The following is a 21156-nucleotide window of genomic DNA, read 5'->3' on the forward strand; positions in this document are numbered from 1 at the left end:
ATGTCCTTCCACTCAGGAGGAACCTCTAGCAACCCTTGTCTGTGGTCCAGAAGAAGACCCTGCAGTGCAAAATTTTAAAACTTTATGTTGGCAATCCACTTTGAAGATCTTTTGAAGGCAGCCTTTGAGGTCTTGCAACTTAAGGAACTTTGGTTGTTTTCTTTCCATATAAAAGGGTCTCACTAGTCAAAAGCAAAATATTGAATAGTTCTGGAAAGCTGAGCGGCGCCTGATGAAAGTATAATTCAAGAACTTGATGCTGAGCTGGACCACGTCTTGCTGGCTAGGATGGGCTCCACAGATTTTTACCATCTCTTCAAACATACAAATTTGGTCTCTTTATCCTTCTGTAGGACATTTAATAAAATACTGTGGGAGAAAGAAATAATAGATAAAGGCTCTTTTTAATTGGCTGCTTGTCTGAAGATGTTGTTAATTTCGAAGTCGTGTCCGACCCATCGCGACCCCATGGACAACGTTTCTCCAGGTCTTCCTGTCCTCTACCATCTTCTGGAGTCCATTGAAGCTCACGCCTACTGCTTCAATGACTCCATCCAGCCACATCATTCTCTGTCGTCCCCTTCTTCTATTGCCCTCAATCTTTCCTAGCATTAGGCCCTTCTCCAGTGAGTCCTTCCTTCTCATTAGGTGGCCAAAGTATTTGAGTTTCAAGATGTCTGAAGATACACTGTTTAAATAATTTTGGCAATTCTACCTTTAGGAGGAAACACCTGCTTATGTCTTTTATCAAAGCAACACCTGTCTGTTGCTTTCATGTATCTAAAGCAGAAATACTTCCTCAACCTCTCCTGCAGGTTCGACGGTCTACGGTATCTTTTTTTCCTGTCGTCTGCCAACTTGGCTACAAGGAGGCCTCAGAGTCAGATAACAATCAAATCAAAAGATTGAGGGTGTTCAAAATATTAAAAGGTTTTTATATAAGGAATAAAAGTCTGGTCGTCATCTAACATGGTTGCTTGCGTTCTTTATGTTGCTCACAACAGAAATTTTGTCTCCAAGTGCCTTCCCTTTTCCCCTTCCACTTTCTTTATTCATGGTATGAGAAGGTAAAATCTTTCGTGGATCTAGTTTAATACAAGATGCAAGCATTAAGGGACAAATTGCCTTTAAAAAATAAGAAGAAAATATACTGGAGCTGATAGAACCAATTAAACTCTTTCCAGACAATACAGAAAGAGAAATCATGCTTAAACTGTTATACAGAGAAGCTACATTTCAGTAGACCCATCCTGTTGGCGTTTCCTTCCTACATTAGAAATAGCGATCCAGATTTTAAAGCACTCATCTTACAAACGACTTTTATTTTTCTTTTGAATTGTATCGGGAGTGGGATCTTTTAACCATCTGTTGATTAATGCAGGAGGGGGACTTCCCCCTTCCTCTTTTAGAAGTTCATTATTTGTATTACTGTTGTGTTACTGCTTTTTGTTGGGTCCTTGTGGCGGGTTGACTCACACCCTGCTCTGTGTAACAGACGTTTTGCATTCTCCTTGTTAAGATCGGTTGCTACGCAGCTATGAAAAAGAAGATCTATGCAATGGGAGGTGGTTCCTATGGGAAGCTTTTTGAGTCCGTGGAATGTTATGACCCGAGGACTCAGCAGTGGACGGCCATCTGCCCACTGAAAGAGAGGAGGTTAGTAGGTTATTAAGATTCACTGCCCAGGTTACTAGGTATGGCCATAAAAAAGACTGGTTAACCAGCTTAGTGAGTTTGCATAGACTATAAGGAACGGTCGCTAGAATTGGGTATGTTTAGTTTAATGAAGAGAAAGATGGGGGGGGGGGCATGATAGCAGTCTTCCAGTATCCCAGGGGCTGCCCCAAAGAAGAGGGAGTCAAGCTATTCTCCAAAGCGCCTGAAGGCAGGACAAGAAGCAACGGATGGAAACTCATCAAGGAGAGAAGCAACCTAGAACTAAGGAGAAACTTAGTGACAGTGAGAACAATTAACCAGTGGAACAACCTGCCTCCAGAAGCGGTGAATGCTCCAACACTGGAAGTTTTTAAGAAGAGACTGGACAGCTATTTGTCCGAAATGGTATAGGGTTTCCTGCCTGAGCAGGGGGTTGGACTAGATGACCTCCAAGGTCCCTTCCCACTTTATTATCATTATCAAAATCCTTTGTGAGATGGTCAGCTCTAAAAACTTAGCAAATAAAGTTAGACGCTGCTGAACTAGCATCCCCGTAAGCAAAGGATTCTTACTCTTCAGACTTCGCCTTAGCTGTGCAGGAGAGTAAGAGACAGGAATGACAAGGCAGCAGCTTGTGCTCAGGAAATGTTCCTACCAAACCCTGGTTGAGGTTGGGTGAAACATGGGAAGGGGTTAAGTAACCTGAGCACTGAGTTAATGTGTACATGCTTACAGGTCTCATCTTTTTCCAGGTTTGGGGCTGTGGCGTGTGGCGTGGCTTCAGAGCTCTACGTCTTTGGCGGAGTAAGAAGCCGCGAGGATAACCAAACCAGCGAGATGGTGACGTGCAAATCTGAATTCTACCATGATGAATTCAAAAGGTAACTCTTTTGCTACGTAACACAATCTCTTCAACTCTATACGCGGTTGGCTGTTGCCTTGTTTGCTCCTTGGCAACTTCATCGAAGAGCATTTAAAAGAGCTGAACCTGGAGAATTGTCGCTTGCTCTCCCTCCAGCCAACAAAGTCGCCTTTGATTGATTATCTCTGCAGATAATCCTTCTCAGCCTTGTCACTTGGTCTCTTCAGTTGGCTTGAGATCTTGGGCCTTTGGCAGGGGAAGCAAATAATTGCTAAAGCTCTTTCCCTTCAAAGGAAATGCCTCTTGCGGCATCGGAACATTTGAGTGCAACCTGCCCTCGTAGAAAGAAAGTGGTAGGAGTATTAATATAACCGGCTTGATTTTTGATCTGAATCTACAGTGATTTATAAATGGCACGGTTTCCAATACTTAACTTTCAGTAGCTTCCCAGAACATGTTAAGTGCAAGCAAAGCATCTTTCGCTGAAGCATCAATCAATCAAATCTTTATTCGGTTGTAGACCAGCGTGTAGAATACAGAAATCACAGTTAATTAAAATGAAATATAAAAGAAAAGTAATCTGCAGATAAATAGTTGGAGATAGATAGATAGATAGATAGATAGATAGATAGATAGATAGATAGATAGATAGATAGATAGATAGACAGATGATAGATTCAGTAGATAGATGATAGATAGATAGATAGATAGATAGATAGATAGATAGATAGATAGATAGATAGATAGATTCAGTAGATAGATAGATAGATTCAGTAGATAGATTCAGTAGATAGATAGATAAATAGATGATAGATAGATAGATGATAGATAGATGATAGATAGATAGATAGATTCAGTAGATAGATAGATGATAGATAGATAGATTAGATAGATAGATAGATAGATAGACAGACAGATGATAGATTCAGTAGATAGATGATAGATAGATAGATAGATAGATAGATAGATTCAGTAGATAGATAGATAGATTCAGTAGATAGATAGATTCAGTAGATAGATAGATGATAGATGATAGATAGATGATAGATAGATAGATTCAGTAGATAGATAGATGATAGATAGATTCAGTAGATAGATAGATGATAAATAGATAGATTAGATAGATAGATAGATAGACAGACAGACAGATGATAGATTCAGTAGATAGATGATAGATAGATAGATAGATAGATAGATTCAGTAGATAGATAGATTCAGTAAATAGATTCAGTAGATAGATAGATGATAGATAGATAGATAGATAGATAGATAGATAGATTCAGTTGATAGATAGATAGATTCAGTAGATAGATAGATGATAAATAGATAGATTAGATAGATAGATAGATAGATAGATAGATAGATAGATAGATAGATAGATAGATAGATAGATCCACGAGATCCCCTTTTGCAGCCTTCTGACAGGCAGAGCCAATGGGGAAGCCAGATTCAGTCACCAGCTTAACAATTGCAGCAAGGAAGGTCGTAAAATGAGGCAAAGCTCACTTAATGAATGTCTCACTTAACCACAGAAACGTTGGGGTCCTTAAGTCGAGGACTTCCTTTGTCTGCAATGCAATATGTCTTTTATTGCTGTTCACCAGAAGAGGGCGCTCTCCTACTGCAAAAGAGGCTGCGTCAATTTCAGGAAATGGCTACTAGCTTATTAGAAGGGATCTATTTCTCTTGATTACCACGGATCACTCAGTCGACTTTTGGGTTGTGACTCTTGTGCTTCTCTGTACAGTAGTTGCATTCCAAACTTTTTTTTTTTTTTGATGTGTAACTCCTTAAGCCTGCACTGTTACTATACCTTTTCTGGTTCTCAAATTGGAGTATTGAAGAGTCGGTGCAGGATACTTTGCTGCCTGAAATTGAGGGAGTAGGGAATTGTACCCCTTGCAAGTTTCCACCATTCAGGGCTGAAATTCTCAGGTCAAGAGCAGGTATTTACCAGAGGCAAACAGACAGTGCCACAAGGACTGCTTCCCATAAAATATGTAGCAGCAGCAAATATTGATTTTCAATCATCTGATGATGATCTAAATTCTCTGCCTGAAGTGGTGAGGCCATCCTGTCTCATGATTGGATGAATGTTCTGTTCTTCCAAAGCATCTTGTTCAGGCTCTGTAGATACAGATAGTCGTCAACTTACAGTCATTCATTTAATGGCCATTCAGAGTTGAAATTCGGGAAGGTCAAAATTTGGACGCTTGGCAACAGGCGTGTACTTATGACGGTTGCACTGTCCTGGGATCACCTGATCACCATTCCCAGCCAGCTTCCGACAGGCAGAGTCAGTGGGGGTAGAGGGGTGGGCAGAAGCTTAATAACAGCATAGTTCACTTACCAACTGTGCCAATTTTTGCCATAAAATGGGGGCAAAACTTGCATAACTGCCTCGCTTAGCAGGGATAACTTTGGACTCAAATGTGGATCGTAAGCCGAAGGTAAGAAAATAATGAAAGCAGAGAAAGTGATGGTGCCAAATGCAAAACAACCTTGTATTAAACCGCCTTTCTGCTTGCTGCTGAGCTGGGTCTAGCCCTGTTTATTGTACCTGACGGCGATTCTTTGAGATTCAAGCTAGACATATTTTCCCGAGATGCTTCCTGAAATAGTTTGATCAGAAGGGAGAGGGTGGAGAACTTGCATTCTGTCACTGATTCACCCAGCATATGAATGTTGGCGGCTATTAGATAAAGCGCAGCAAAACAGGAAGTGTGTAATCTATTTCTGGCGCTTTCGGCTGCACATTCTATAAAAGCCGTATCCACCTGTTGCTGACTTGCCTGCAACAAAGGATTCTATTTGAGAAAGTTTTGAGAAAGTTTTCCAGCAGATATTCACCTTGGTGTGAAGTGTAGCATCGGTTTAAAAAAATCCTTCGAAAGAGTTTTAGTGCACCCTGTGAGCAACTTGCAAACAGATTCGTTCTTTTTAAGCCTTCCTTTAGGCACTGCCAATTATTGCACGCATTTCCAATTGTTGCCTCTCTCTGCAGGTGGATCTATCTGAGCGATCAGAATTTATGCATCCCAGCCAGTTCCTCATTTGTGTATGGAGCTGTGCCCATTGGGGCCAGCATATATGTGATCGGGGATCTGGACACAGGTCAGTGGCAAAACCGGTAACAGGATTGTTGTATTTTTAATCATACGTCGCATTGCTGCAAGTTAGGCTTATCAGACAAGAATCAAATGTTAAAATTCAGAATTAAAAGGCGGGGGGGGTGGGCTTTCAAGGGCCTTCGCATCTTGTAGTTTAGTAACCTTGCTGGATGCATGAAACACAGTTTCTTGTTTAAAAATGTAGATTTCTCTTCTGTAATCAAGCTGCAAATGTATCCTCAGTCCCAAGTAGGCCGTTACTACACCAATTACTCCACCTAAGCGTCTTTTGGAAAGCTACATTGATTTATTTATTTATATCATGTTAAATATCCCCCCTTTACAAACAAGTTGACATATTTTTATTTGACACGTTACAAGCAGTGTTTCTCAACCTTGACAATTTTACAGATTGACAGAATTCCACAGAATTCTGGGAGTTGAAGTCCACATGCCTTAAAATTGTCAAGGTTGAGAAACACTGCGTTACAGTGAACCACAATGTCAGTCACCTGTTTTGGGCTAAGGGCAGCATGGTAACACACCCATTGTGGTTTATATGTATTCTATTCCAATTTCATTTTAGACTGCATGTTATCCCAGTTTTATTTTATTGTATTCCAATTTCGTTTTAAAACTGTATTTTATCTAACTCCATTTTAAATTGCTTTTATCAAATTTTGTTTCTGGAACTTTGCACTTTGATATGGCCAAGGGCTAATTAATTAATTAATTAATAAGCTATGCAAATAAAAAAAAAACCACACAGCTGCTTTAAAGTGTTCAGCAATGTGACTTTCATCTTTATCTACATCTATGGTTGACTTTTCTAAACGATGTCAAGCGCTTCTTTCCTGAATGCCTTGCTGTTGAATTCGGTTCGGCTTCTCGTTTTCAAAGCGGCTTTGAGGCTGTTGACTTTCCCAAACTAACCCTGTCGTTTGATAGGTACCAGTTACGATTACGTTCGAGAATTCCGAAGAAGCACCGGGACGTGGCACCCTACGAAACCTCTCTTCCCGTCCTACCTTCGCCACACCGGATGCGCAGCTTTGCGCATAGCCAATTGCAAACTCTTCCGCCTCCAACTTCAGCAAGGGTTGCTCCTCTCCCTCCGCGCCCGCGTCCCTTCTCCTTGACCGTCCTTCACGCAAGCAGCCGGGAAGAGCGTTAGAGAAAGTCCCTTGTAATGATCTCGCTTTCTATCACGGAGAAGCAAAACATCTTGCAGCAGAAATCTAAACAGTACACTCAGCATTGGTATGATAACCGTTCTAACTTTTCTTTTAATTGCTCAAATGCTTTAAAGCCTCGGCCCGTTGCGAGGGGCTCGTTGTGGAAAAACGGGAGTCAGCAAGCGGTCCAGTTATTTACAGAGGTTGAGCCACGCGGCTGGAGCTGTTCCTTTGCTCCCAACGAAGAAGAATAGTGTAAAAAGAAAACCTGTGGAAATGGGGCAGCAACTGCAGGATGTGTTTTCACCGAGGGGGAATGGTTGTGAGTAGCAACATTGTACTAACCTAGAAAAGTATGGCTGGCACGCAATACACTGAATGAAAATCAATCTCTGTGATGCCAAAAGACACTTTTAGCTCCGCTGGGAGGAAAATGGGCAAGTGAACTTTTATTTGACAGCTTAACTTTGCAATTTGGAGGCCTCTGCCTGAAAGGACAGAACGACACGTAAGCCATTGTTCACACTTTTTTTTTTATTACTAGGATTTTTTTTTTTAACAGAATGGACTAAACTCTAAACCAAGCTAAGTGTTGTACCGGGAACTAAATGCTATTACATAGATCTTGTAATATTTATGGTGGATCTCAGGAACGGATCTCAAATAACGAGATGAGTGGTGATGAATTTCAGAAGTGCCATACATTATTACGAATGGGGCAGGTAGCACATATTTTGGGTGGGGCTCGGGGATCGGAAGAGCGATAACACAAGGAGAATATTTCCAAACGTTACGAATAAAAGATGCTGCAAGTTTCCGGGAGTAAAAAAAAAAAAAAAAGATATATTCCTAAACGGTTGTGTTACGGATGAAAAGCAGAAGAACTTTTTTTAATTTTAAATCTTCTTTTAAAGTGGGAGAGGGGTCGGTGAAATTATTAATGCATTTCAGACACTGTCTGGAGAATTATATGGGGATCAAACGTCGGTGTAAAAAAATTACCTCTTTCTAAGAAAATTGTGCTGAATCTTGTTAATACTACTACAGTGAAGGTTTTATTTTTATTTTCCATTTTCCATTTTATAAGTTTATTTTTTGGATCATAAATATTAATATTTAATTAGAATATAGATCATTTTCTAGGGACAATACTGTTTACCTTTCTACTTAAGCATTATTTTATTACACTGTTAATGAAGCTCTATAATTTAAAAGCAAAAAAGGGGGGGGGAGGTCACACCATTGAAATGTTCCATGGTCTTGCTCTTCAGATTCTGGAATGGCATTGTTGCAACATCGTTTTTCGTTGTACATGTGTGCTCAGTAATGCATATTATTGGGCCAGATGTTTACAGCAGGGGTCTTCCAACTTGGCCCTTTTATGACTTGTGGACTTCAACTCCCAGAATTCCTCAGCCAGGCATGCTGGCTGAGGAATTCTGGGGGTTGAAATTCACAAGTCATAAAAGGGCCAAGTTCGAAGACTCCTGGTTTACAGTAATGTGAAATTCCAATGGAATTTTTCTGTGGATGTCTTAGAGCACATCTTGGGGTGCCAGATGTTCCTGAAATGCAGCTCCCATCCTTCATGGCAGAAGGTTGGGGTCCCCGTTCCTCCACATTCTGGAGAAGGAACGTTGACCTCCACATTGTGGACCTTTCTCCACCTGATCTCAGAAAGTCCATATTTTGACAGGCTGTAATCGGTACATAACAGTAAAACAATAATATCGAGGGTCAAAATCAAATCCTATGCCCATTTTAAAGTTTGCTTCTGTGGCGAGACGCGATCTGCTATGCATTCCTTCGTAGGTCTACTCACAGATCTATAACCATTCAAATTGTTGAGGGCTTGTTTTCACATCAGAAGCACATGCTTGTCACGCTCTCCATGTGTTAGCTTAATTTTGTTCTTCCTTCAGAAAGTCCATTCATGCAATGTTTAGAGAAAGGATACACGTTTAGGTCACAGTGGCTGCAAATATTGTTCCAAGTTCTGTTTTGGTTTTGTTTTAACGTCAGAAATATTTTGGAAGGTTTGAGAAGATGCAGCTTGGAGCACGCCATCTTCTAAAGCAGGGGAGTCCAACCTTGGCAACTTTAAGACTCGTGCTGGGGAATTCTGGGAGTTGAAGTCCACACGTCTTAAAGTTGCCACAGTTGGACTCCCCTATCCTCAAAGTCTTCTAATGGTTCTCTGTATCTTAGTGGAAGAGGGGTCTTTTTCTTCCTAGTCCACTATTTCCCCTCCTGACAATCCCCACCCGCTTTGCCTGGCAATTTAATGCAAAGGACACTCATCAAGGCCTTCCTTGAGTTGCTTCTGGCTCTAGTGATCTAAACAATTGAAGTAAACAATACCCCAATCAAAGATCTGCCAAGCAAGCTAACAGAAAACAGCCCAACCAAAGAATCTCTAAGATCACCCTCACCAACACTTGACAGGTCAAGCCACCAGAATATAACTTGAGATGATCTTACTTAGTTGGGTCATGAAACATCTGCAAGAAAACCACTAAGCTCCAAGAGCACCCAGGACCCCTCGTGTCAACCCTGAGCTGCCAATATTCTCTTTTATCTCTTGATCTTCTACTATCCGAAACCTAGAGAACAATCCATTTCTTCGTTAATTGTCTTTTCTTGGGATTCCTTCCAGTACGGCTCCATTCCAACGGGAGCAAAATAAGAATAATGGATTGGAAAGCATAAAATAAATAAGAAAAGGAGACGCAACTTGTCACCTGCTTAGTTTGGTGAAATGCGCTGAATGTTGGTGATCACCCATGCGGTGTTCTGTCTCCTTTTTATTGGCAGTTTCTCTTTTTGAACGGGAAATGTGTGTTTTCAACTCTGCCGTTTTTTAAGGTTTGTTTTTGTTTTTATTGTCTCCTCTCTGTTGGAAGTCCTCAGCAAAAGCACACTGATTCCTTTTGACTCAAATCCCTCTTATCTTCTCCCTTACAAGCTCTCTCCTAATTCTTGGTTAGTGATTGTTGCCTAGGTGTGCCTATAAAATGCTAGACCACCATCTTCAGAAGCAAGACTCCGTACTTTTGAACTGAAGGATGTTAGGAAGGATCTTTTCTTGGTTTTCCTTGAGAATCAAAGGGCTTGGGGTTAATTTCATTTCAAGATATTAATGACAAGTTCCTTGCGAACCAAACAAGTATAGTAAGGAGATATGCAATTACGGTGTTGTTGTTTTTTCTTTCTTTTTCTCTAGAAGCAACTTTTGAGTTTTTGAATGCGAGGTAATTTACAATGCCTAAGCTGCAGTAACGTCACTTAATAATAGCATTGCATTAAGGGGTATAGAGGGCTGATTGGGCAATTAAAATATGACTGACAGTTACTTACGAGAGTAAATGGCCTCTCAAAACAAATTGGTGCCTTTCTAGGAACTAAAAAGCTTTTCATAAAGGAAATTCTAGTGGATAAATACATTCAGTTAATATGATTCATTTGCTGGCCTTGGCTAAGATTTTCATTCATAAAAGTTGTGCCGTGATTCAGTAGGATTCCCATCAGCCTGTAGAATATTTTCCTGACTTGAAGTCTTGAAGCCAAACTTAGACATCAAGCCGGTCAATCTTGCATCTTAAAATCAAGTTGCTGCTGCTTCATTTTTACATAGCAGGGTTTCATGATGATTTAAAAGGAAGCAATTTCTCTCCCCCCCCCATCAGTCCTGGATCTGTGTTTCTGCTGGGGAGAAGTAATTCAAGAAGAAAAGCACGAAAGAAGGTTTTCCCTCCCAATATTATTGTATACATGTTTGCTGTGTTTATTTTTAGTCTTTAAAAGTCCTGGTTTTTTGGGAGGGGGGGTGTTGGTTCTTTTTTTAAAAAAAAAAGTTCCATTGTGTTTAGCTCAGAATATTATTCCCACATCCTGAAATTTTGCAAGTAGTCATATGCCTAGGCTACCGCTAGTAGCATGGATAGCGGCTGTTCGTTTTGTTTTTTTCTCAGAGTGTATTATGATTCACATATTTTACAACACAAGTCACAACTATTTGTCCGCCTTTGGCAAATTGCATTTTAGAGTTTGGGAAGATTAACCAGGCATATTGAAATTGGCTCTGAATGTCTGGTTTACGATAGTCAAACATTCATTTTGTTTTTTAAAAACAAGCATTAACGGTGGTGACAAATACACTCCATTCCTCATATTATGCGTGTTTTAGCTCTGAATGATTAAAACAGCATCCAAAGATGCAAATGTGAAGACTTGCTTATGTATTGTATCTTCTCTCTTCCATAGTTACCTCAATAGTTTTCAAAATCACAGAGCTGATGTCTGTCACACACAATGCACTACAAAAACTTGCAGCGAGTGCCAACTTTTTGCTGTTCTTTAACACAGGTGCTGCTAAACTCATCAGTTAAAATGCAGGGATTTTACAATAATGAGGTCTACCGTAAAAACTGTTTAAATGACAGCCATGCAAGTTCTTCTCATTTGTCTGAATTTTGACTCTAAAATGGCTTTGGACAACCTCACTACCTGGGCAGTCCTGTCCCTTTGCGATAATAGTGCCATCCTTGGAAATGAACCATGAGTCAAAATTGTTCCTTTTTATTTCAACAGGCTCTAGGGCAGGGGTCTTCAAACTTGGCCCTTTTATGACTTGTGGGCTTCAACTCCCACATTCTGGGAGTTGAGGTTCATAAGTCATAAAAGGGCCAAGTTTGAAGACCCCTGCTCTAGGGCAAGCCAACAGCATAGGGCTTCGGAAAGATTGCATCCACACATGCACCTATTCATACTTGGTAATGAGTAATTGGCTGGCCTGGTTCTTAGGAATTGTATGCAGTTCCTATTACAAATGGTGGCAGAGAACAACATCCCAGAATGCCAGCTGTCGATATATATTGCTTATTGTATTAATCTATTTTATTCGATTAATAGATGGTTCAGTCTCAGGCTGAGAAACTCTTTAGCCCTAAGGACACCAGAGTTGTTGATCAGATGCAGTTGGTATGTTATAACCCACATGTATCTTTTATTAGTTTTCCTGTCTCCGTTTTCACCATACTTTGAGAGCATTGTGGCTAAGTTTGGAAAAACTGCATTTTTCTGATGTTTCTGCAGTAGTCTTTGAATGGACAGTAGCCACCTCTCTACCTGTGGAAGGATAGTTTTGAAGGCCCCTCTGTTGACCCACAACTGAGAAGATTTTCCTTAGTTTGTCTGTTATTCTGGTTTTAAAATCTGAATTTATCAAATTCTGTTCTCATTTATGAAGGTCACGAGCATATGCTACTGTACAGTATTCTGAATGCGAAACTGACGAAACCAAGCTAATGTTGCTTGTTTTTCTCTTTGTTTTTCCCTGAATGATTCTAGTATCCATCAGTTAATTGTTTATTCCCAATTTAGCACCTTGAGTTCTTCATAATTTCCGCTCAGTTAAACAGTCTATGAGCTACCAAGTTCTGCTACGGCAGAATAAGGTGGTAGAGAATGTTTGAAATTTCTTTGAGGTTAGGGTTTTTTTGGTTGTAAGTCTTGTCATTTACTGTATGATAAAGAAAATAAGTTAGAATTAATTAAACCACCCCAAGTGCCTAATATGACTTGAGTCGAAAAGGTTCCTCATGTCAGTGGAGATAAAGAGCTGAATATAAAGCAGATAAATGTATTAGAAATTCTTTTTAATTGTTAAAGCCCATGTTTATCATTGCCATCTGCTGCCTATTGGATCAGAGAGAATTGTCTACCAACTAATGAAATACGGTAAAAAGTTTGAAAAGAAAGTAGGAAAACAAGAAATGACCTATTGACTATTATTTTAATTTGTCCCAGGTCAGCTGGATGCTAATTCTATCCTGCAGTCTTTAGCGTATAACCCTTTTAGAGAAAGAAAATTACACATTAAATGATCAGTTGATTTGAAACTGATTATAAATATAAAATATAGCTTCTATTTTTATGTTCTCACTAAAGGTTCACAGCTCACTCTAAGATGTTTTTTTTTTTTTTTTTTTTTTGCTTTTAAGTAGTTACAAGCTATAAGTAATAATAGGTATCGGTCCACCACTTGTAATATTACTAATGTTGTGGTAACTATGCTGTAAGCCTGAGGATATAGCTTGAACCAAAATGGAAAATCGTGTTGTAAAGAATGACATCTTGATAAAACCAGTTCTCTGTGGAATTTAAATTTTCTACAAAGTCCGAAGGACCTAATTAGTCAGGAAAGTAAATTTTAGCGAACAGAAAAACAAAATACAGCAAGGGTTTCGTCTCAGCTATAACAGTGTAAATGACCCATGAGGGTTTTTTTTTTTTTCTTGAATTTGAACAGTTAACTATGGCAAAAAAAGAATGACCCAAAAAAAAAAATAGCCTGCTGATTAAAGAGGAAATTTATAGCTTTTGCTTTTCAGGACAAGAATAATGATCAGCACGGATGCAATGCTAAATTTCTGCTCACTGTATTTAGTATAATTAGTCGAGTTTTGTTTTACTTGATCCCAAGAACCTTGATCTTTTATTCTTAAAGGTGCTTTTTTTTTACATATTAAATTTTCTCCATTCAGTTTGAAAATATTAGCTGTAGGTTGTTTGAATATTAACACTTACTAGCCGGTTGGTTACCAGGTTGCTTCTCCCTCTGTTTTTAGTTGAAGTGGCATGGCCAGCAGTTAAGGATTGTAAAAGTTAACACGGAATTATATTTTATTTTGGCGTCTTTAATCCTCTTTGTGGTATCTCCACATTTCATTAACTGGCACTTTGGGGTTTTTTTGTTTTGTTTTTTAACCCTGTAATTTGCTTGCTGTCTTAGCATCACTTGTTAAAAAACCAAATTGGATCCTATTCCTGTTGTTGTTTTTGTTTGTTTCCAAAGCAATGGTTTCTGGACTATATCACAAATACTGGTTTGTTCCATAGGAGAATGTTTGCTCTTGTGTTTGTCACTACCCATGAAGGCATGGGTGCCCTGTGTGTTATAATTCATTGTTGGAAAATGTGATTCAACAATGGGGGGAAAAAAGAAAGTATTGTTACTAGTCTGGGGTATAATTCTATGTGCACACATTGTTCTTTAAATTGGCACCTGTATATGTATAATTTTTGTCTGTGTGGTGGGGTTTTAATTGTTGTTTCCTGTTTTCTAGAGGGAGGTTCCCTTCCCCTCTTTTTTTTTTCTTGTTCTCCAGGTTAAGCTTATTTTGCTTACTTTCCACTCTAAACCTTTTTTGTATATAACAATTCATTTTTATAGCTTTTTTATATAGCAATTATACAGTTAAACTTTGCTTACAGTATTTATGATTCCACATACTTTTTCTGAAAGAAGAAGAAATATTCGCAATGATGTTTCTGACATTTAGTTTTATTAATGCATAAAGATATGGCTATTCTGTCCTGTGTGAAGCTGCTTGGTAAATTTAGATACTCCTTTGAATTCAAAACGCCTGTCTTTGGCTGAGGAATTCTGGGAACTGAAGTCCACAAGTCTTAAAGTTGTCAAGGCTGTAGACCCCTGCACTACGGAAAGCGATTGCAAGAATATTTATTCTGCCACAGAGGAGTGAGTCACTGATCAATGCCTTTGCAGCTGCCTTGATGAGCTCACTGTTTGCCTCCACAACTATGCAACTGGGCACAGGGTGTTGTTCGGGAAAGGTCTACATAGGTGAGAGGCCAAAGCCTCCGCATCCTCTCTTGACTCCTTGCGCTAGTTGGCCAACTCTCTATGCCAGGGGTCTTCAAACTTGGCAACTTAAGACTTGTGGACTTCAACTCTCAGAATTCTGGGAGTTGAAGTCCACAAGTCTTAAAGTTGCCAAGTTTGAAGACCCCTGCTCTGTGCGCATACGAAAGCAGTCAGTGGCGCTTGCCTTGTTCCATTTATTTCTTGCTGCTTATTGTCAAACTCCAGCACCTGATCAAAAGACCCAGTCTTCAAAGGGAGTTAATTTTTATTTATTTAGGCCAGAGGTCTCCCATTTTGGCAACTTGTGGATTTCAGTTCCCAGAAACAAAGTCTTAAAGTTGGCAAGTTTGGAGACTCCTGATTTAAGCTATCATGGCCTAAAAGGGTTAAAACTAGTTGGGGGGGGGGGGGAAGAGAGACAGGCTAGTCTTTTTCTGTGTACAAAAAGTTCTGGTCAATTTGCTTCCTCCATAACTTTTGGGTCAGTCTTCCATGCTGTTGGTCATGTTAACTGGTTTTTCCACATAGCAGCGGTGAAATTCATCCTTCTCTTGTGATCTCAGTTCTTTCTTACATTAAAAACTGCATCTGGAGAAACGTGTACGCATCTCTGGTTTGTCCAAATAAATGGGGGGAGGGGGATTTGCTGCTTTTGACTAGGTTATGTCGATAACTGCTTTTAATGGGGCTCAAACACACCTGATGTGAATTGTGCTCACAGCCATCTTTTTAGGAAGTGTTGGTTGTTGTTGTTGTTTTAATTAAACGCGAAATGGATTCAGGGCTAGATTTTAAGCATTGTATTGACTTGTTGAGGTGTGGGCCAGGCCAGAAGGTGTAATTAGGCGTTTCTTATACTTCCAACATAACCACAGTGTTTATTAATAGAATCACAAGTATATTTAAGGAAACATACAATTTTTATACTTTCTCCAAGGGGCCTTTCTACGGGAAGCACAGAATATCGATTAGCATGGCGTAGCGGTATAATTTCAGAGGATTTTGTACCTCAGCCTTTATATGTGTGTTTTTCAAAAAATAATAACGCTCTTCGGCTAGACCCATGCAGGTATAATGGGCGAAAAAAGAAGAGGGGAAACACAACTATTTTCCAATGCTGTGAGCTTTGCCTGGATCTCTGCATGTTGGGGTCAAGCCCTTCACTCATCAGTTCTGGAGAATTAATAGCATCGGGCTTCTAGCGTAAGATGTTGGGAAAGAGAGATTCATAGCCTTAGCAATCTTCAAAAGAAAGCATTCCTTATTGTTTGATCTCTGACTCATCTTCGTGGGAATCTACACTTTCCACCCATTGGAAGTTTTACAGTTGAACTGCTGAATTTTAGAAGACTTTATCTCTCCTGTTTGTGTAGTAGTAGTAGTAGATGTTGTTCTGATTGTTATTTTAATGGCTAACATGAAATATCCAGAATCATTAATGATATGGGAATCAGAAATAGAATCAGAAATAGTACACTAGGTGTTAAAAAAAATACCACATATGCTGTACATATCATCTGTTAATTTGTGCACAATTTAAGTGAGTTTGTGAATTCTACTAGGTACTGAAATTGGAAGCCAGATAATCAGAACATAGGAATCAGATTCAAATGTGATTTAAAACACACAGTGCAAATTTACCTTAAATTACTTACGCAGTGCCATGAGAGAGTTCACAGTGCTAAGACCTGTAGATTGCCAATAATAATAATAATAATAATAATAATAATAATACCACCCTTGTATTCACAGTCTTCTGTAAAACATACGCAACATGGTAAGTTGTACTAGACCTCCAAAGTCGCTTTTGCATTATAAACTCGGTCAGCTGAATTTGTTCAAATGTCATATTTTACCTTAAGAGAGCTCAACATGTACTGTTTTGTCATTTTGGGGGGGGTTAATTTTTATGTTCTATGTGGTGAGGGTACCCCGAGTCAGTTGGAATCAGGCAGCACCCAAAATCAAATAAATGAAACCAACTGATCTGTCTCCATCCTTTTAAGCCCATTTATAACATCAAACAGATGTCGCCAAGACATCAGTCCAAGCTAACTCCTAACCATGTCAGCAGGAAATTGTGTTACTTGAAGTGAATCCTGAGTTGGAAGGTATGATACGTCTATTTTGACTATCCATGCTTTCCTAAGATTCAGGTTGAAGCTTTCCCCAAATTTTCCAATCTTTCATTTTTAAATTAAAGATACCCAAGTGTTGGACTTGGGAAACATCTGTATACAAAAACGTGTGAAAATACATTTCATCAAACCCGTTGGTAGAAAGCGGCAATGTTGTTTCCTTCCCTTTTTCTATTTATTGTTTATCCTTTGCACTTTAAGTTTCAATGTGTGCTATTCTTGTACATTTATTTTTTTTTCTTCCCATACCTAGAGTATTTCCCACCTCCAATCCCCCATGTGTTTTTTGTGATTTTTTGTGTTACAGAAACACAGGTCTCTTTGACTCCCATTTATGGCATCTGAACAAATCAATATTTGATGTGTAGTATACTTGTTTTTCTGTGTTCTAGCTTTGAGGGATCCTGAATCCCTTCCTAGTTTGCATAGATTTTGATTTTTAGGAATGGTTAAGGAGCTTGTTTGAATGCCGTGCATGCTAACTTCTGTGGTTGTATTTGAAGAAGAAAAAAGGTGCAGTTTGAGTAGCACTTTGTGATGGACGAATGAAAACTGAGCTTTGCAATAAAACAAACGATATTACTATATATTAAATTGTGTTCTCAGTGCTATGTGTATTTCTTTTCCAAGTGTTTAATAATGGTTGTTAATTTAAAAGGGGGGGCGAACTCTGAGAAATCACCTTGAACTTTTATGTATTCATTGGGCAAGCAATGGCTTAGGGTCCAGCGGCCTCTGTGGACACGTACAAGGTAATAAATCTAAGGGCAGTCAATTGTATGATTGACAGCACAGAGGAAATTGCCTAATACCATCTTTCAACTTCACAGGAAGAGTAAAGATAGACTCTCCTCAGCCACATATATGCTTTCTTTCATTTCACTTAAAAAAAATGAAGCTGCGAAACAAATGGATAAGCGAATTGGTCCAAGAATTTGGAGTTAGAAATTTCGTACATTCACCACATTGATACCTCCCCATTGTGAGAATTATTGAAGAGAAGAAGTATCCTCTCTAATATATATATGCACTCCAAAGATATGAGTCTGTCTTCACTCATAGAAGATCATTGAACTCTTGTGTCCAAATTGGCCTGTTCAAACTGTCAGATCACACTCAATTTATGTGACTTTATAGTGCTTTAGAATACTTTATCATGCCTTAAGCCTGCCTGCCTGCCTGTTTTTTTCGTGGAAAATGTTGCCAGTTTAACAACTCTTTTCTTTTCTCACTGGTGTACTTTTGAAGTTTACATGTTACAAAACTGAGTACAAAAATGGTTCTTGGATTAAGTAGTACTTTGTTTACATGTTCGATATAACGTTGGGTACGTAAAAGGGTGTTTATGTTTGTTTTAATTTAAAGCACATGGATTGTGCTCTACAGGCTTTGTGGCCACAGTGCAAACTCTGGCAAAATATTGTATTAAGGATACGTGAAAGTCTGTTAGCTTTTTTTTTTTTTAATGTAGTTTGAATTGACCGGGTTTTATAAAATGTAAGAAAAAAAAATATTGTATTTTGGTCTGAAATGTGTGCTGTCATTTTACTTTGCTGTATGTATTGGAGGTTTCTTGAAAACTTGAACTCTTTTATAGAAGGATGCAGACCAAAACTGAACTGTCTTACAGATGGTTAATGAACTAACCAAATAAACACTGTATGGTTGCATACATATGCCATCTCTGGCATGGAAGCTTTTCTTATATTTATTTGCTAATAGGGTGACATGGAAACTAAACAGGGAGTGGAGATAAATGGGATGTTTGCAAGAGAGCCTGCCCGATTGTGACTACCAGCAACAGGAGTAATTGAGTGTAGAGATAACCACCATTTCTGTTATTAAAGGTCAATCCAGTATTCTCCAAGTGGTGGTTTAGATCTCAGAAGAGTAAGGTGCTTCTCAGTTTCCTAAAGGCCTAATCAACTGCTGGTTCATATCACATGCGATGCCAACAAAGGAGAATGTATGTAGCTCAGGGTTGAAATGAGAGGTTTTTGTTTCCTTGCAGACATTTCATTATCCAGTGAAATATCCACTAGCACTGATGATGTTACTAATTTGGGTAATGAAACGTCTGCAAGAAAATAACCAAACTCAGAAAGCATCAAGGATCCCTTATATGCTGTGCCTTATGCTCTAAAGGTTATTTCCTTCTGAGTTAACTGTCTTGTATGAACTCACCATAGTTATGCAACAGTGATTGCCTATGCCACTATTAAACAAAATATATCAAACGCAGTGTGTAAACTCAATCCTGATCGGTACTACTGAGTGAAACTTTCATGGAGCCAAGGCAGGCAGGCCTGGCCAGGATATATAATGCTTAGATCCTAAATAGGGAGTCCTTTGACATACAATCATTTTATTTAATGGCCATCTGAACCTATAACAGCCCTGGAAAAAAACGACATATGACTGTTTTCACACTTAACAACCGTTGCAGCATCCCCATGGTCACATAATCAGAATTTGGATCATAAGAACCATGAACCGTAGCAATTCACTTAACAGTGTCAAGAAAAATCATAAAATGGGGCAAAACCCGACTTAACTGTCTTGCTTCACAACAGAAATTTTGGGCTCAATTATCATAAGTCAAGGATTACTCACACATTAATTGTATCTTTTTAAAAAAACAAACAACAATCCTGCAATCGGTTGACAGCCCTAGTTCAAATTCTTAAGACGGGCTTTTTCACGAGCGGAGGAGATGGAAAAAAACATTCTGCATCTACGAAAGGGCAAAGGATTATTGCAAGGTAAGGGCAAAATATCTCACTGTACATTTGGGAACAATTGAAAGGAGATAGAAAATATTTTGTATGTGGTCTTGAGCTCCAGGAAGACACATCGACTCAAAATCTAACAGATCAATAAATATAAGCGCAGTTGCAGCGTCTTGGGGAGGATTTCGCTGACGTTCTTGTCTCTTTGAAATAATTTCTAAAACAAATGCCTTTTCATCAAATGGAAGGAAAACCACGAGAAAACAATATCCACCAGGCGTTAAGCCCTATTGACCTTTTCCCCATTTCATTTTACACACATTCCTAATCTTTCCCTAGATTTGTGAGATGAGCCAGAATTAATACTTTAACATTTCTAGAACCTTAACAGTTCTACAGAGGAATTGTTGAGTCTGTCATTTGTACCTCTACAACTGTCTGGTTTGGCACAGCAACTAAACCAGACAGGCACAGACTTCAACAGAGAGTTAGGACTGCAGGAAAAAAAATGGCAACCAGCCTGCCTTCCATTGAGGACCTGTATACTGCATGGATCAGAAAGAGGGCTGAGAAAATATTTGCAGACCCCCTCACATCCTGGACAATTTCTCCCCTTGGGACATCTCTATAGGGCATTGCATGCCAAAACAGTTTTTTCCCCACAGTGCTGTCTTACGTCTAAGGATATTTACCCATGAAGTAGGGCTGTATTATTATCATACTTTTCATCTTTCCTACTACCTTCTTCTATTGGTATCTTATGATTATGTTATTTTATTGTTTACGCACCGGAGACAATTTTTTTGTTCTACACTATTCTATTCTATTCTATTCTATTCTATTCTATTCTTTCATTGTATGAAAGAGGTGGCTTTTATCTGAAGCTACAAAATGGATTTGTATCTGAAGCAATATTTTGCAATGGGATCTTGCCAGAGACCAATCTTAGCCAATATTTTGCTTCATTTCTTGCAACCTGGGACAATAAAAGAAGCGAGAAAACAGGCCCTCTCTAGCATCTCATTTCCAAATTCCAAATTTTTGTTATCGTACCAGAGTAAAGGAATGTATCCACCCTTGTTTCTTTACAATAAATTTGCAGGACGTTTGGTATTAATAGGTGACTGACTGGTTCATGAATCAGTTTTTGTGGAAATTAGTAATTGTTGGCCTGACCAAGCTGAGTATGAAAGCTGTCCAGTGCTTAAAGAACCATACTCCGTTTTTTTAAAAAGAAGATAAATTATTAAAACATCTTTTTTTTTTCCTCTTCAGTTTAACTCTCAGTTACTTGTCAATATTGAGCGAGAAAGTCTCAATGCTCTCCTTTAGAAACCCATAAAATAATCATGGTCAAACTTTTAATGCTTGGCATCTGTTTTGGTGTTTTCCTTTGAAATTCTGACTTTGATCATCTCAGAAAGCCAGAGAAGAGGCAGTAAAGACTGGAGGGAGAAGTTATCAAACAAAAATGTGCTTGTCTTTTACGGTAAAGAAACATAAAGCTAAAGGGCAGCTTGTATCAATGAAAGTTGAAGCAAGAAAAGCAAACATTTTTTATTGTGGCAGGATGTATAATTTGCCCATGAGTGAAGAAATGGGAGTTCTAGCCAAACACGTGGAAATGTTCCTGGTCCAAAATGGCCTTTCCCATAAGGGTGTCCTCAGAGTGGGGACAAAGAAATCAAATTGATGGCTGCAGTGGTGTGATTGAAGCTCCACCTGTTTTAAATGTGCACGGTGTGTGTGACGCACATAACAAAACAGGTAGAGTTTTGATCATACCATCTCAGCCACCATCTTGACATATTTTACCT

General features: G+C 39.0%; 1 protein-coding gene across 1 annotated transcript in view; it reads left to right on the forward strand.

Moving 5' to 3' along the window:
- The window catches only part of GAN (gigaxonin), a 34311-nt gene extending 16020 nt beyond the window's left edge, over positions 1-18291 (forward strand). The window contains exons 8-11 of the mRNA XM_039353477.1: positions 1520-1656; positions 2409-2537; positions 5523-5632; positions 6577-18291. Coding sequence (XP_039209411.1) covers positions 1520-1656; positions 2409-2537; positions 5523-5632; positions 6577-6767 — 567 coding nt within the window. The 3' untranslated portion in view covers positions 6768-18291. The remainder of the gene's footprint in view (positions 1-1519; positions 1657-2408; positions 2538-5522; positions 5633-6576) is intronic.
- Positions 18292-21156: the final 2865 nt, after the last annotated feature.

The sequence above is a fragment of the Crotalus tigris genome, unplaced genomic scaffold (assembly GCF_016545835.1).
Source record: "Crotalus tigris isolate CLP2741 ecotype Arizona unplaced genomic scaffold, ASM1654583v1 scf7180000018525.42219311030:4301911, whole genome shotgun sequence".
Lineage (NCBI taxonomy): Eukaryota > Metazoa > Chordata > Lepidosauria > Squamata > Viperidae > Crotalus > Crotalus tigris.